An 18,565-nucleotide genomic window follows, 5' to 3' on the forward strand; every position below is an offset into this window, starting at 1 on the left:
GCAAATGCACATCACTACACATTATTAGGCATAACTGCAGAACAAACTGCATTAGCCGAAAAGATTTGCATTTTTGGCATTCTTTCTACCCTTGGGGAATATATATTGAATACAGACTCCTGCTACAAGCAACCAAGTGAGATATAACAAAATGATGTGTGCCCTCTGAGTGTAGTTTTGGTAATTTGGTATTTTATTGGTCTTTGTATTGATTGTGCAGAGCTGCGGAAATAGTTTCAAGAATCAACAAGTTGATGCTGATTTATAGTGTGTCAGGTTTAATATTCACTACTCCACATTCATGTTCTTGTAGTTTATACGGGGCTAGTTCTATTTTAAGGATGAACAGAGATCAGCACCTGTTTTCTCTGATCTGCAGGGTTGACAGTTTATTCTCTCGTCTCAATGCAGACACTATTTGCAGTTTTAAAAGGCTGTCTGCTTTAGTGGGAATAACACGTTACCTAACTCTCTAGAGTAATTTGCTCAGCTGAAAGAGAAGGCTACTAAAAACTTTTGGTGCTTATTCTGCAGCTTTGAGGCCCATCAGTGTGAGCTTCTGTGCATTATGGCTGAAAGTGGATATCAAGAGGAGCCCAGAGGAGATTCCGCAGCGGATGAGTTCACTGACATGATCAAGAACAGATCCGGTAATGTCAATATAAGTTTCTTTACTCTAGTGCAGGAACTACAATAGCAAAAATAATATGTCTGCCTTTATTGTGCTATGAGTTATGTAAGATCTTTAGCACCAGAGCTTCCAGTTACAGGTATCTGCTTTAGTGCATTATTAGTTAAGTCATTCTGACATTTCGCTTGCTAATGCAGCAACATTTTCAGTAATCATTTAAAGATTTTTTAAAGTCTTTTGGATTTTACGGCAGCCCAGAAAGCATAGTATTTGTGTTTGAAAAAGGGATACAATAAAAAAAAAACAATAATGAAAATAAACAGCAGAGAAAAAAAAAATGTCTTGTTTTTAAAATACAGATTGGCTGTACGTAGAACTATAAAAGGGACTTCCCATGCCTTTGTGTAGTATCCAATTTTCTGACAGCTCTTTATGCCATTTGTGCAATGGGGCAGGTCATTACAGCTGTAAATGGAAGCAACTGCAATGCTTTCCCATAAGATACTGTTTCAGCTGCCATGCCTCACTCAGCTTCATTATGGAAGTAGATCAGCATAATAATTTATAGACCATTCAATGTTTAGTTTATTTACAAGTTCACTAAGCATGCTATATAAGGCTGAAAAATGTACTATAGCACTTTCACGGCTATCTTAAATTTACTGTTCGTACATAGTGAGTGCATCAAGATGTACGGCAAAAGACTAAAAAAAAATCACCAGCTGTTGCGAGGAGTAAATCTCTTACAAGTACACTGCTCTCGTTTTACTCTTGTGAACTTGACTAAAGTTCATGCAATGCATAGCATGGTAAGTGCTAGAAATACGTCCAAAATCTCATAGGATCACATATACGGTCCAGATATACTAAATACAATATAAGCATGCTTCCCCAGCCCATTTGACACCCACACATGTTCAGATGTTTATTCAACAGTGGCTTTCACACTTAGTTGACATAAATCCCAGGGAGTGTGAGGCATTTCAAAATGCAGATTTATAGGTGCAATGTTCACATGTTCACGGAAAGGAGGGATGCACACATACATACAGGAGAATATATAAATAGTTAAAATAAAAAAATATTTCAGGGTTAAAACTGTGTCTAGTAACAAACAAAATTTGGCTCAGAGCGTGCCAACGGGTGAAAGGAATGCAAACTTATTGGCCAGCATTCAGTCTTTCACTATTTGCAACATTGCCACACCCTGTTTAGAGCAGAGAACACTAAGGGGCTGATTCACTAAGCTCGAGTGAAGGATTCGAATGAAAAATACTTCGAATTTCGAAGTATTTTTTGGGTACTTCGACCATCGAATTGGTTAAATTCGTTCGAATTCGAACGAAATCGAACGAATCCAACGAAAAATCGTTCGACTATTCGACCATTCGATAGTCGAAGTACTTCCCCTTTAAAAAAAACTTCGACCCCCTACTTCGGCAGCTAAAAGCTACCGAAGTCAATGTTAGCCTATGGGGAAGGTCCCCATAGGCTTGCCTGTGATTTTTTGATCGAAGGATTTTCCTTCGATCGTTGGATTAAAATCCTTCGAATCGTTCGATTCGAAGGATTTAATCGTTCGATCGAACGCAGGATTAGCGCTAAATCCTTCGACTTCGATATTCGAAGTCGAAGGATTTCAATCCGAGGGTCGAATTTCGAAGCTGGGTCTTACTACATGTATCATTGAAACAATGCATCCATGAAACGAATTCCCACAATGCCTTGCACACTCTGTGATTAACATAACTGCAAAGAAAGAGATCCACAAAGCACTGTAGCAAATGCCCAGGGGTACTTGCAAACACTAACTCCCAAAATAGCTGAACTGCTAATCAGAGAGTCCATTTGTTACTCGCAATGTGCTGGGGGCAGCAAAATCCTTCAATAGGCTGGAGTACTGTTTACATTTGTAACTCAGACTATTAAAGGACTTTGCCACACCCAGCCCATCATTAACACAGTAAAATGATTGAATCAGTTCAGGACCTTAATATTCATGGGTGGAAATATGTACGTTTTGATTTACGGTTATACATGTTTTGTTTTCAGTGTAACTATGTTATATATTAGTTAAAGGCCAAAAATGCAATTTAAGTTTAGAATTGTAGTTTCCATTAGGTAGGTGTACTACTTTTTATTTTTGGTATAAAAAAATGGTTTGGTTTTGCTTTTGAGGTTTCTGCACCCTAGCATACTATAAATATAGTGTACCTATGTGACACCTTGCAAATACTGAAAAACTTTTTTTTCTTAAATCTACACATGGATTGATTTAATTTTTTTGGGGGGACCAGGCCTTGCACCACCAAAAACATATGACATTTCATCAGCAAATGGGGTGTCTGAAAGTCCTGGACTTAGCTTAGTAAACTAAGAGGCATGTTCTCCTTTCTCCTTTGCAGTGGGTGACTTTAGAAGTTGAACTGAGGACTATTGCAATACAAAATTATTTTGGATACTGAAACCTACCAGAACTACCAAATCCTAACCTCTCTCTCCTAATTGTAACACATTTGTCTACTTGCCAAAAAAGCTTAATAAAGCTTAATAATATGTTAAGAATTAAACAGAAAGGACCTGTTTGAAGCACTTCTAAACTAACCTACAGATACTGTTAGGAGATTTAAATTTAGGTTCCTTTTTTCTTGTTTCCATAAAGACACCTATGGGGACTGTAATCAAATTGATTCACAGCAAAATACGTGCAATGCCAGAATTTTCCTTTGTGCGAACAATGTTTCCCTTGTGCAAATTTAACACAGTTTTTGTGAATCTATGAAAGAACTCAGCGAACAATAGAAAATATATTGCACCTGTAATCGTCTGTACAATTCTGTTTATCTGTTTATGACTTTCATTACGATGGTAAATTTTGGCTACAAAAATCTGTTATGACGCAACATTATACATATTAATGCTGTGACTGTTGAGGCACCTAAAGGCAATCAAAAAACTTAGACTGAAACTGTGTGCTTCTCTTTTTCTTTATTTCTGGAGCAGACCTTTAATGAAGATAGAAATAAAGAGTTGCAATTAAAAAGGAATCATACAAAACTGGATGTGATTATAGTGCATATACTGTAAACAGCATTGCATTTTATGTTAGATATGCTGATTTGTGGGCCTTATTGTCTCCAATGTGTTCCAAAAAAGTTTTTCCAGGCTCTAAATTTATCATGGTATTTTATTCTTAAGTGATCTGTTATATGACATACTTTAAAAGGCCGTTGTAGCTGAATTTTTGGAAAGCCAAAATAACATTTTGTTAAGGTTAATTTAAGCTACAAATGCTGCCTGTAATATGGTTCTATTTATTATGTTTTTAAAATCAAATAATTGCAGGTATTCATTAATTGCATGTATTAATATTAACAGCCCAAATTAGACTGCTAGGCCTGTGACGCACATCAAGGCTTATTTACGGGCATAGGTGTTAAATTTCACCTGTATTTAAATAAAAAGCAACCAACCAGGAATTAGATAACTTTATGATACTTGGTCTTCATGTCTTGCTGTTCTGCAGTTCTACAACTGCAACTGAGTGTGTGGTCAAATGGTGAAATGAATGCAGCCTGGCCTTCCATTTGTCAGGATATAATGTACAGTTAAATTGCTGGCAGATTTCTGGGTGACATTGCAATGGAACAATTTAACATCCATATTAGTAATTGGGTGCTAACATTTCCACTCCCCAGGTGTTTTGTTGCTGCAGCTTTATGGATAATTATCCAAAACATCAGGAATTGTCTTGGATTGCTTCCCTTAATGGTCTTGGTAATTACCCAGGAGAAAGCATGAGTGCAATTAAAGTTTAGCATACCGAAAGAGTGCAACATTTCCCAGGCAACCATTCCCGTGTGCCAAAAATCCTCCATGCAATGTGAGCAAAAACAACTGTATATTTAACTTTTTTCTTACTATATTTAACTGATTTCTGAACAGGTTTGACCATTTTCATAATCTATAAGGCTGTTGTATCAAGGCTTATATTATATGTAAGTTTTGTTGTGCAAATGGTGAATGATGCATCTAACAAATGCAGGGATTGACTGAAAAAAAACATGAGTTCCAGGGAAAGGACATATGTCAGTTTAGGTACATAAATTTGCTGTTTCATAATAATCCTTATAGATAGTTGAGATCATATTTAAAGATTTTGTATAATTTGTTCACTGTAAATGTACACAGGGTATACACTTCTCTCGTATAAAATATATATTTTGATGCTGAGCATTCAATAAACATTTTCTGTTCCTAATTGGTTTAGCATTTTGCTTTGTAGGTATATAATTTGGAATGCTCTTATGCAGTGTTATTGGCTACATCTTGGTTCAATCCTCATGTAAGGTAATGGCTGCTACTTTGTTTGGCTCCTTTAATACCTACTTTTTCTCAAAAGGATTGTCTATTGGGGAATGTGAGCTGTTTGCGCCCTAGGCTTGGGAAGGCACATGTTTTTTATAGGTAGGAAAAAAAACATAGTTCACAGAGTGATGTTTTGGAAGTATAGTTCCATTCTACACATGGGCTGCCTTATTATAAATGGGAGAGCTAAAGAGAAACATATTTTGGGTGTAGACTGTAGTGATGGGCAAATAAATTTGCCCGTGTTTCGCCAATGGTGAATACATTTGCGAAACTGCAGAGAAAATTCACCAGCGGAAAATCTACAACGTCAAAAAATTTGGGTGCGTGTCAAAATTATCGAGATGCCCGTTGACAAAATAGGCACGCGTATAAATTGTTACGTGCGCCCGAACTGGAGGTGCGTCAAAATAATTTTGACGCCTATTGACTTCAATGCATTTCAAAGCGAAACGGGACAAATTCGCCAATCACTAGTAGACTGAGCTAAATGTCAGATTCCGCTGCTTTGATATTCTGTTCTAATAAAACATAGGCACAGATGGGAAAAAAGATGATATATTTAATATATGTTAAAAATAGAGGTATAGGATCTGTTTACAGAAACCTGTTATCCAGAAAGTTGGTCTCCTATGGACTTCATTATAACTAAATAATTAAAACTTTTTAAAAATGATTTCCTTTTTCTCTGAAGCAATGAAACAGTACCTTGTACTTGATCCCAACTAAGATGTAATTAATTCTTATTGGATGCAAAATATTCCTATTGGGTTTAATTAATTTTAAATGATTTTTTAGCAGACATATGGTATGGGGATCCAAATTACAGAAAGACCCCTTATTTAGAAAACTCTAAATCCCAGGCATTCTGGATTACAGGCGCCAACCTGTAGAATATGGTTAAATTCATTAGATAGTATTTGCCTCTTTTCACTGTCAGAGCAGATTTGTATATTCTCTCAGTAGACTTTGAAGGGGCTTCCAGGGAAATTTCATCAAAGCTGCGAGTACTTGAGTGAATAAAGTAGGTTTTGTGAAACTTTAGTTTAAAGTCAGTGTTTCAGTTTAAAATCAATGTTTGGCCTGGATCAGATTCTTTTGTTCTGATGTTAATTCGCCCAAAGTTAATCACAGGATCTCTAAGTCATTAGAGGGCAATGGGAAATTAACAATTCTCCTCAGTGCTGCAAACAAACTAACATCAAACACATTGATCCTGGTAGGAAAAAAAAAAGTATATATTAGGTTTCAAACTAACTTCTAGTGCAATGGTCAGCGCTTTATGGAAACATGTAGCTATTGTAAAAAAACAACATAAACTGGTGTCTTTGATAAACTTTTCTGTATTTACATAGAAAGAAAGATAGTCAGACAGATCAGACAGATAGATTGATACAATAGTACAATGGCAAGCAACCTCTGAACAGTACCAAATACAATATAAACCCATCTTATACTGTAAAGATGCTATTACTTCTCTTATTACAGAAGGGCAGCCTAACTTACATAAGTAATGTCACACAGGGAGTGGCTGTGGGTATGCCTGCTTGCCTCCCCCAGCACTGTTAGATTGAATGCTGGCTAATGCAGTCAGTGCTTGATCCATGGGGCATACATATGGGGGCACATTTACTAAGGGTAGAAGTGAATTTTCGAATTTAAAAACTTTGAATTTCGAACTAATTTTTGGGTACTTCGACCATCGAATAGGCCTAAATTCGACTTCAACTTGAAGTAAAAAAGTTTGACTTTGAAAAATCGAAGTACTGTCTCTTTAAAAAAGTTTGACTTTGACACTTCGCCACCTTAAACCTGCCGAATTGCTATGTTAGCCTATGGGGACCTCCTAGAACCTATAGCCAATATTTGGCTAAGTTTTTAGAAGTCGAAGAAAATCGTTCGATCGATCGATTAAATCGTTCGAACAGTTTGTTTCGAAGGATTTCAGCGTACGATCAAAAGATTTTACTTCGACTGAATATGGCCAAATTCGATAAAAAAAACTTCGACTTCGAAATGTCGAAGTAATGCCATCGATGGTCAAATTTCGAAGTTTTTTACATGAGATTCGACCCTTGATAAATCTGCCCCATGGTCTTCTCTTGATTTCAGAGGCCTATGGACATTCTTTTCTTTCCCCACATTGTGTACAAAGTGGAAAAAATGGCCGATTGTAGCCTTGTAGCCTTTCAATATTTGAAAAACCACTTCCCACCTGCATGCACATATATATATATATATATATATATATATATATATATATATATATATATATATATATATATATATATATATATATATATATATATATATACTGTATATATATTTACAGCATGCACCTTGCTTAACATATGTGGGAAAAGCTGTGCAGAAAAATTCAACCAATTACCATACTGATAGAACAAAGATTTGATAAATGATCCTCTTCTATTAACCAGTTACTGCTCGTTATTGCTAGATTCATCTTAACGCAGATTTAATGTGCCATCAAGCTCTTTTCACTTACATGAAATTATGTTTAACTGAGTAAGAGCAGAGTGAACAAGACTATTTATGTTCTAAATTCAGAATCACTTGCTATTCAAATCATTGAGAATTAACATACAGTCTGGTACATTAGACAGTAATGGGGCTGTAAGTAACTCCAGTATGGGGAGTCTGTTGCGTCTGTCTACTTAAATGTGTCAAAAAGACGCTGGCTAGCCATACTAAGCTGAACAGGTTTAGCACAGTGTAAATAGGTTTGCCATTCCAAATGCATTCTTCATTTTCTTACTTTGGAAAATGACACCTTCAGAAAGGCACACAAATGATACTGTATCCTGTCTTGCAATCCCTTGAATATAATAATAGAAACACTTCTGTACGAGCTCTTTCGGTGCCTGTGACATCACCACAAAGAGTCAGTTACGAGGAGGGAAGAAGAGGATAAGTATGAACAGCTGCTTGTTCTCAGTAAATTATCCAATGCGGGAGTGAGATTTCGGTGAAAGTACATTTGTGATTCAGATTTCACATATTTTCTGTATTATCCAACAGAATCAATACATTTTTATTCAATATTTGTCTGTAAACACCATTCATGTGTTACATCCTCTTCATGTTGCTACCAAATAGGCCATGTTTACAAAATCTGCACATGTTGAACACACCATCTACTCTCCATATCATATTGGGCCACTAGACCAACCTCCACTTAATAATCTTTATAATGGAGCAAAGGCGGGAGTTTCTGTAGGTCTCATTTTACCTCCTGACTCAGTTTACTCTGGCAGCCCACCCATATAACTCAATACTCGACTCCATAGACCACCCACTGGTTGACTGTCTGCATTATAACTTACGTTCACTGTTTAATTATCTTGTTTATAATTATTATTATTATTATTATTTGTGTTTAACATATTGATAATATTAAGGGGCAGATGAACATTTGACTTCTACCGCAACTGGATTTTTTTTGCAGCAAAAACTGTATTTTTATATTTGAGCTTCTGAAACTCTGAGATTTAAGTGCAAAAAACTTGAAATCTCAACTTTAAAAATTCAGCATCTAAAAACTGACAAGTTTATTTAGAAGTCAATGGGAGTTACATTAGCAAAATTCAAGTTTTTTTTTCAAATTTGTGTTTTTTCGAGATGAATTTGAAATGGGCACACATTAAAAATGATGGGCCCCCCGTTTGAATAAGTTTTTTTTTAAATAAATAAGCGCACATTCAAGGTTGGTGAGTTTTGAATAAATTAGCCTCCCCTAGTGTAACTTCTTACTCAATAACTAATGTTCCAAGACTCTGCTTAGCCCTGAGAAATGCATAACTCCTGCCTGCTTTATAAATGGCATTGTGAGGACCATTTACAAGTTTTAGGAGAATATAATGTATGTAAAGCATAGGCCTTGTCATTGTTGTTAATTATTGCAAATTATGCTTCGTTGTCACAATATGACCATACCTCTTGTTTTTGTTGCAAAGACTTATGTAATTAACATCCTGTTTAACATCAAAACAGCAGTAGAAGTGTATTTTGTGACAGACAAATTTGATCATTCTATAGATACAATGATATAATAAGCAGGCTGCAGCTGGAACTCACTTTCCATTCCGTGATTTTCCTCCTCACATACATCTCCCACTGGGGATTTGCTAGTTTGTTTTGATATGTACATGTGCGAGGTTCGATAGGACAAAGTGATTAACTTTTCTTTGACTTCAAGCTACTTTTAATTAAGCAGATGTACTGACTGCATAAATTAATTTCCATTTTAAATGGGCCCACACTGAAAACAAAGAAGAGCCTGATAATCTACATCAAGATTGCCCAAACTCAGCTCTTTAACTGTTGTAGAACTATAACCTGCACTTTCGCAGCCAGCAGCAAGTTGGGATTCTTAAATGTGGAGAGGCAGTGTTATTTTATTATTTGTAAGAGCTTCAGTGTATCTTTTATAAAGCAGCTTAAACAGGGATTAGTCCATAGAACAATCCTATATAATATTTTCCACTGCATGCGTCTGCTACATTTATTACAATCAGAGCTATTTTGGACAAGTGAGAGTTTTACTTGTTTTTAGGAGGCAACTCTGGCATTTTGTTAGGGACCCACTGCTATTATAACTGTAAAACCTGTATAAACAAGATCATCCGGCATATCTTTGAGATACAATCAAATTTGCCCAAATCTTGATGACAGAAATGAACATCTCCATTCCTTACGGAAACTTTTGTTAATAAGGACTACCATCCACATATCCGGAGAAACACTCTTGGAATGCAAACAAAAGACAGAAAACAACAGGGCACCTATTATAGTTACCTACAATCCTCAACTGATCCTTATTAGAAAAATAGCCAGAGACCTGAAACCCATGTTCCATACAGATACCAGACTAATGAAAATATTCCCTGAACTACCTTTCCTGTTTTATAGGTAACCTCCTAGTCTGAGGAAGATTTTTAGAAAATGTTCTTCCTAAAACAACTAAAGCAGGACCATCCTGTGCAGAGATCAAGTTTCAATACCAAATACACAAAAAGTCTACACCATTTGGGACTACTATTCATGTGCTTCATCCAATATGGTATACATGATTTTATGTACTAAATGCTCTACAGGAGGCATATACATTGAGAAAAAGGGCAAAAACTACAGACCAAAGCATGTGATACACCAGTTGGGCAATATTTCTGCAATCAAAATCACAGGCTTCAGGACATGAAGGTCTTAATTTTACAAAGTGACTGAGAAAGATTTAAGAATTCAAATGTATGGAGTTATTTAACACATAAAGATCGGGTCTTAATTTGGGGTCAGGTTTCATGTGACACTATGTGACCTGACTGAATTCAGACACCTGGCTATCTACAATCCACCATAATTACTTTTTTATCTCTACAAGTATCAATCTGTACCACTTCTACATCACTTTTGTATTTGTCTGTTTCTATCAGATATCTTTGCCACTGGCTAACACGGTACCACAGTTTTAGTTTTGTTATACACAAGGTCAAAAGACAGGCCTTTCATTGTACTCCATAGTCTGCTCATAGTGCATAAGGGTTATAACTGGTATGGCTTTGGCAGAACCTTCTGTAGTTACATTTTAAAGTGCCTCTGTGCCACAGTGTGTATGGATTCATGGAATGAGTTGTAAATTGTTGTGTGTGATCAGAACAAGGCAATTTGAGATCTTGCCTGTGATGTTGTCACAGTATATATGGATTGTCAGTAATGATTAATTCATCAGATACAATATACATCTGTAGATTGCAACGTATGTGGACTGGACTATATTCCAATCAGTCACTGCCACAAGCAAGAAAACTGACTGTTAGGAAAGCTTATACACAAGACAAGGTAGTTCTATTCATCACAAATCAAATGCCACCTGTGCAGTGGGATATTAATTACAAACAGGGAATGATGAAAGGTCTTGTTCATACACAGTGCAGATTAAAAACTTTTGCTATTACCTTCTATCCACTAAACAATGAAATCATTACCTGACCTTTCTGTATGTCGCCAGGCCATCAGGTTACAGCATATCTGTAGCTTAGGAGTGTAGTGTAATAAGATTTATTTCAGCTAGCCATATGGTCTATGAGGTTTGTACAATAAAAAGCTAATTGGACAATATTATTTTATTTGTACCCTGACTCCTTTATCATGTTTTATGTGCTAAAGACATAACACTGAAACTCATCCATGAATATAATAGCTATTAATATGTATCTTGATTGCTTTATGAACTGCATGATAGTGGATACCAGCATTTGGCCCTGCAGCAATACATAAAACAAAATAACTACAGGTCAGTTGTAGTGTCTAAGGATATAGGTCCAGATAATTCATGAATTTCTATGCACATAATTTGAATGGGTGATAAGATTTAATCCTTAAATAAGATTATAAAGCATGAAGGAAACAGAGGAGATTAATTACTTGCTTCAGAGTTTACAACCGTCTTACAGAATGCATTATATGTTGAACTGTATTATACTTTAAGTATATCATGATTCAAACCAAGGAATCCATCATTTTGAAAAAAGGCCATTTTTAAATAAAGGAACTTTTATTATACTTCTTGCATATATTAAGTGATAAGAATGAAACATCCTTTGCCAAATTAAGGTTTCATGAGAATTTGTCACAAAGCCGTGACGTTCTTAAAATATGGAGACTAAAAATGATTACTTTATAGGAAATGCAGCGTAACTGGTATATGAATGACACCATAAGGCCAAAATGGTTTTCACAGGTATTTTATTTTTACCATTCTTCAATAACTGTTAAGTCAGAGAAGGTCCCAAATAAATTAGTTTATTGTTTGTCTAAAGTTCCTGTACTGCCACTGGAGACCATGGAGTGGTGTGAGTGCATGGGTGTGGGTGCGTGGGTTTGTGTTCATGTACAAAGTTTGAATGAATACAAATATTTCCATATTGGGAAATATGATAAATGTAACCGTATCAAGATATTAACTGTATGTGTAAAATCCCCCTTCTGATCATGTTTTTATAAAAAAAACTTGCAAACGACTGATTGCTACTAATTAAATATAGAAATGCCCATAAAAAATAAAACAATGGTGAAATGTAAACAATGTTTAATAAAAATGGGATACACAGATATGATGATCAAATCCTGCTAAGGATTCATGCATTTTATATTAACCTCTTTTGGGAGGTTGTAGTTTGGGCCAAGGAACCTAAATACAAGAACCCACAATTTATATTCTTTAACCAGTTTGCTGCAGTTTGCATTTTTAATTTGTTGTGAGGTGCAGAACACTTTGGGCACAAGACAGCTTGGTTCTTACTGCTTGACATTGAGCAGGTTGTAAGAACAAAGATCTATTGCCCCCTGCCCCTGTCAGCACTCCATTAGTTGTACATCCGAATGATGAGCATGTTAGGGGATATATGGGGGTGGTGCACACATGTGCCTCTTGCTCCCTGCCCCTATTGAACACAAGGCTGCAGAATTTTGAAAGCACTGTATTCATGGAGGACACACAAGTTCATGGACTCTGACCTGCATCCACAAGTACTGATGGTGGGACAGGTAGCAGAGTGCATTAACACGTAGGCTTATGCCTATATTTTAAACTTTGCACCCTGCCTACTACATGTAAATGAATCCGCTTATACATTCATTGTCTTTTGTATGTTTAATTATATTTTTCCTCATCAACAGATTTGTTTGGCATGATAAACATTTCGGAAAATTAAATAGATTTAAAACTTAAATTATTTTATATGTATTAAATATTATATCATATATTAGCAACTTATTAAACATTATACCCACTGTAACTGTTAAAAACTTTTATACGAAAACCTGGTTAAGATTTTTTTGACAATTAGGCCTTGATTATTATGTTATCACCATAGTATAGTTGAAGAACTACTGAAGTGTCTCTCATAGCAGGCAATACACAAGGCAATACATTATCTATCTATTTATCTATCTTTGGTTTACATGTGAATGGTGGTGCTATAACACATGCAAAGTAATGCATAGGTAAAATATTTCGCCCAGGTTTCTCAGCCAAAAAAACACCCATAGATACCAATGTATTTTGTTAAAAATTTGTGCGGCTTTAAAAAGTCGCACAAAAAATACCCATTGTCTTCAATATGTTTTGCAAATTTTTGCCATTTTGCATCACTAAGCTAAGTTTATCTCCTCTTACTCAGATCTAATATGTAGTGAATCATTTACATATACTGTAAAATATAATGATATTACAAGTCACTGAGACATTTCTTGACAATATAAAGACACAGGGCCAAACACCGAGTGCTTTTAAATAGGCCATAGAACTCTGACTTTACAATAGGGGTACATTATGTATTATAACACACATCTTTCAGTGAGTCATGTGACAAAAATTAGCACCAATTATAACCTGCCAAGCAAGTTTTATATGCCACTTTTTATTTTATTTTTTGAAAAACCAGCTCAGTGAAAAAACAAGGCAGGAAGTTGAGGTATATGAAGGAAGAAACCATGCAAGAATTTAGTAAATCCAAAAGGCTCAAGCATTCTTAAATCACCCCCCCCCATGTTGCTTTTTTCAAGTAAGCTGATATCTGGTTTGGGTAATATATGTGTAGGGTTTAGTCTAAGTTTACCTGCCCCCTTCAAATATGTCTTTAATTGTATTTAGGTTTAAAATGGTAGCAATGCCCCATATGAAAATAAATGAGTTCTACAGATCATTCTGATGATACAAGTAAGGGTTTTGTTATTTCTGGGAGAGCCTTCCTTAGAAAGGTATGGTAGTTATGATATTATTGAAAGTCAGTTAATGGCAGTACTACATTTTAACTAGATAAAGATCACATAGGACTGCAATGAAACAGCAGCCAATTTGTTGCACATACAGCAGACCCTAATATTTAAAAATCAGCTTAAAGGAATCTTTAACACAACATTCTGTCCTAAACATATTTGAATTATTTTATTATTATTATGTTATGCATGTTTATTTTGGATAAATGTGTTGTTTTCTATCCTGGAAAAATGAGTATATGTAGACACACAGTATAAGTAAAGGTAGTTGGAATGCTTTCTGGACTGCTAGGTTTCATCGTCACTTAGTTCATTTTCACTCTGGTTGCGTGGGAGGCAACAGACACTCGTTTGTTTTAGAGGAAGATGAAAGATTCTCTTCACAAATTATGCAAAATTTTAACAAAGAAATGTCTAGATAATCTGCTGTTTTCACTGCACTGACTGCCAGGTGTCTAGGAACATCTTTTAGAACTGGAAGAGTCAGACACAGCTGGAGTCTTTGCTGTAAGTGTTGCCATAATTGGAGCCACTGTTGATAATCCATCCTGATATTGCAGATCCACTGTACTTGTAACTGTAGCAAAGAGTTTGCTTTTTATACCTATTGTTGTGTCCGCCCCGTCAGAGGTTTTTAATGGCTCACTTCTGGCTTGATCTGAAACAGATAAATAAGAGTTCAGTATGGAATGAACACAATAAAAGAATAAAAGAATAAGAAGTTTTCTAAGGTCCTTGCACAGGTGGGTTTGTTGACACAGACAATGAAGTATGTTATATTTTCATAAATGTATTATTGTTCACAGCCTATGACATTAATATACTGTACATATTGAGAAAAGTTGTGAGATATTACAATATTAGAACAGAATGTGGTATTCTCATGCTATTTTATTTAACTTTGATGACAACTGTGTTTATTTGTGATGTACTGAATCCAGGACAAAGAAGAATCTGAAGGTTTCAGATAGGGGGAAACATGTGATTTTAAAGCTCTGAAACCTTTCGGCCTATCTCAAATTCAGTTTGCAATTTAGGGTTCAAGCTCAGTTCTGTGCTAGGTTAAATCTCTTAGGATTCTATATTTTATTAATAGAAATCTGTTAGGATTATATATTTTATTAATATTAATCTTAAATATTTTAATACTGCATTCCACATAAATACAATGAATAAAAGGTTTCCAAGTGAAAATTATGCTTCTGTGATCATCACATTACACAGCTTCACTTCCCTCCTTTTTGAAATTCTTAACAGGAGATGACAAGCGGCGGAAGATATTTATGTTGGGAAATTTGCAAACATATAAATCGGTACCTTAATTAAAAGTGTGATATGCTGTGCCATCTACTATAAATGTAAAGGCCACAAGTTGTAGTTATAAAATCTTATATTAAAACAAGACCACAAAGTTTTCTTCGGTCTAAATACAGAAGGCTAAAAGGTTTTCCAAAATAATTCAGATGATGTTAATAACCTATGATACATTTAACACCTTGTTATATACTGTAGTTAGCATGCTAACAGGTGTTTTCTGCCTGAATATGCAAAAAATGTAATATGCAGCCCGAACACCATACATATCAATGATAGGAGGCACAGACAGGGGGATATTGTGTACTTCTCAGACAGCAGTATATGGAGACATTTGCTATTTATTTTAGTGTTTGCCACTTAACTTTATCTATATGGAGATCATGACATAGATATAAACAAAATAAACGGTTTAGCACACAGCATTTTTCAAAGTATTAAACAAGCATTTACAAAAAGTAAGGTGTCTCTTTTGGAGACACATTCAACAGTTGTCTTCTACTTAAAGCGTATGTGCCCTTCTTGCAACTCCTTACTAGTATCAGCTGTACCACTGTGCAACATCAAACTGGCATGCTGTCCCTGCTACTTTTGCAAAACAAACCCGAAATATATCCAGGTTGAGATGCAAACAGGCAAGAGTTTTTATTAGCAAAACATGTAAAAGATAAATACAGCAAAATAATACATCAATAAACAATAAATAGCATGGTTATTATGCTGTGTAAAACTAAATTTGCCCAAAAAAAAACAGTGTAAAATTATCGGCGAATTTATCAAGGTGTGTTTTATTTTACAGCATAAAAGTGTACAGTACTAATGTTTTCCTGTGATGCTTGCTCCCCTAGATGTAAGGCAACGTCCAAAATTACACACAAAGTAGAGCAGTGATCCCCAACCAGTAGCTCGTGAACAACATGTTGCTCTCCAACCCCTTGGATGTTGCTCCCAGTGGCCTCAAAGCAGGAGCTTATTTTTGAATTCCAGGCAAGTTCTAGTTGTATAAAAACCAGGTGTACTGCTAAACAGAGTCCCAATGTAAGTTGACAATCCTCATATGGGCTACCAAATGGCCAATCACAGCACTTATTTGACACCCCAAGAAACTCTGTAGTGGTGTACAATAAATGGGGGTATGCATTAAACACACAAAAACAACCAATGACCAAACAAGAGAGGGAACACCAGTCGAAAAGTAAACACACACACAACAAAAAATCCACATTCAAAAATCATTCAACCCGAAACAGCTACTAAATACACAAACTGCAGGGCTTGTTAGCAATGTATTGATATACTGTATACAATACATGACTGTATAGAAACTTTAGAATGTAGTTAATTCATCACACACACCTGTCATTCAACTGTATTCTACTGTATAGAAACTTTGACAATCTGCAGTGTATATATATATATATATATATATATATATATAAAAAAAAAAATTTGAATAGTAACCAGTATCACATCATGAAGGCATATAGTGCTTTGCTTATAAGGCAGATGTTTCTTCTCTTTGATTAACCGTGAACTCCAGCAGTTTATTCTATAATTATTTAGTACTGTCTCTAACTATGTGCAATAAATGCTAGGTTTATTTGACAGCTGTAAACTAATTTATTTTCAACCAGATATATTTCTTCAGACCTGCCTTAAGCCAGTAACCATTACATCAAGACAACAAGGCTATTTTAAAGGGAGATCAACTGGCCTATTTTCCCTAAAAATTTGTGAAATGGCAAAATTTTGCTTATGTATTGGAGTCAAAGGGAAGGAAAAATAACATTGCAGTTAGAGTGTTTTTGTTGTCTGGTCTGGATTGCGTGCAAACTTCCTGCTCCCTCCAACTCACAGTTGGCAGACAGGAATGAAATGCACATGATGGATATGCTGGTCTTGATGCAGGGATGTCAGGCAACTGCCAAGTTAATCTTGATGCAGGAATGTGACAGGCAAGTCAATTTTGATGCAGGGATAGCAGGTGAGTCAATCTTGATGCAGGCCATTTTTTTCAGTGAAACAAACCACAAGGCAATATTCTACCGTGGATTTGTGAAAAAAAAAAAAACTGCTAGCAAAACAACAAATTTTGCTGCAAATCTGTGCCAGGTGAAAATGTCAACTCATACCTATATTCCAAGCTAAGAAGGGCAGGGTTTTCTAGCTATTTACTTCAATTTCTGAAGTTGTTAAATCATATCTTACTTATAGTATCTACCATGTTGCACCATGCCTGAACTGTAAGTTAGTTAGCTAGTTAGTGTTAGTTAGTTACAGTGATCCCCAACAAGTAGCTATTGAACAACTAGTTGCTCACCAATCCCTTGGATGTTGATCCCAGTTAACTAAAAGCAGGTGCTTATTTTTGAATTCCAGGCTTGGAGGCAAGTTTTGGTTGCATATAAACCAAGTGTACTGCCAAACAGAGCCTCCTGTAGACTGACAGTCCACATATGGGCTACCAAACAGCCCTTATTAGGCACCCCCATGGAATTTTTCCTTTTGTTGTTACCCAACTCTTTTTACATTTGAATGTCGCTCACTGGGAAAAAAAGATTGATGATCAATGACTACTAGCACTTGGCTTCTACAGGCAGAAGAGTTAAAGGGTATTGATGAAATATCTGTGTGAAACATAAGAAAAAATAAATAAAATTGCTAGTTGTATCTGCAAAACTTTTGTTCTCCAGCTCTGAGAAATAAAAAGATATCTTAAACACATATACAAAATATATGCATGGAATATAGAGACAGCAGAAAATGAGAATAAATAAATATGTAAAAAGAACACCCTTGAAATTTTTGCAAATCATTTTTTTTATGAATCAGGCTTCAGAATAGAAAGAATAACATGAGCAGCATATTAGTAGCCTTTTTGTGAACTAAAGGATATTATATTTAACTGATTATGCTGACCTCCCCCCCAAAAAAACTCACACAGTAATGTGAAACATGAGCTCAAGCCTATTCTGATCAGGCTTCCCGTGACATCAAGAGCACTCCAACTTCATTCCACATAGTTCAATTTAATATGTGTAACCGTGGAAGCTATTGCTATAAATTGACCTCTAAGGGACACAGTAGGAATGTTCCCATAATCATGTGATATCAATTGGAATATTAGCATTAGCAATTCATTTATTTCATTATTTCCATCAGGTTGATGGTGTGGATTACATTTTGTTCCTGTCTAGCTTGTATGATAAAGTTTATATTTTTTTTTTATTTTTATATAAACACCCTATAAATAAAATAGAAACTGAAAAGCAGATGCCTATGACCTGGGAATGTTTTTTACAACATACTTTTGTAGATCTCATTATGCTTGTAAATGGAAAAAGTACTAACCTGTCTGCATTTGCTCTTTATCTAGTCTATTTTAAAACTATAAATATGCGACAAAGGTTTGGATTTGAAGTGGATGGAAAATGTATTAAGCACCTTAAATAGTTT

At 35.4% G+C, this 18,565-nt stretch overlaps 1 protein-coding gene across 1 annotated transcript in view; it reads left to right on the top strand.

The window, feature by feature from the left end:
• Positions 1-422: 422 nt before the first annotated feature.
• dmd.1.L (dystrophin, gene 1 L homeolog) overlaps positions 423-18,565 on the top strand; it is a 1,148,817-nt gene continuing 1,130,674 nt past the window's right edge. The window contains exon 1 of the mRNA XM_018244936.2: positions 423-650. Coding sequence (XP_018100425.1) covers positions 569-650 — 82 coding nt within the window. The 5' untranslated portion in view covers positions 423-568. The remainder of the gene's footprint in view (positions 651-18,565) is intronic.

Source organism: Xenopus laevis, chromosome 2L (genome assembly GCF_017654675.1).
Source record: "Xenopus laevis strain J_2021 chromosome 2L, Xenopus_laevis_v10.1, whole genome shotgun sequence".
Classification (NCBI taxonomy): Eukaryota; Metazoa; Chordata; class Amphibia; order Anura; family Pipidae; genus Xenopus; species Xenopus laevis.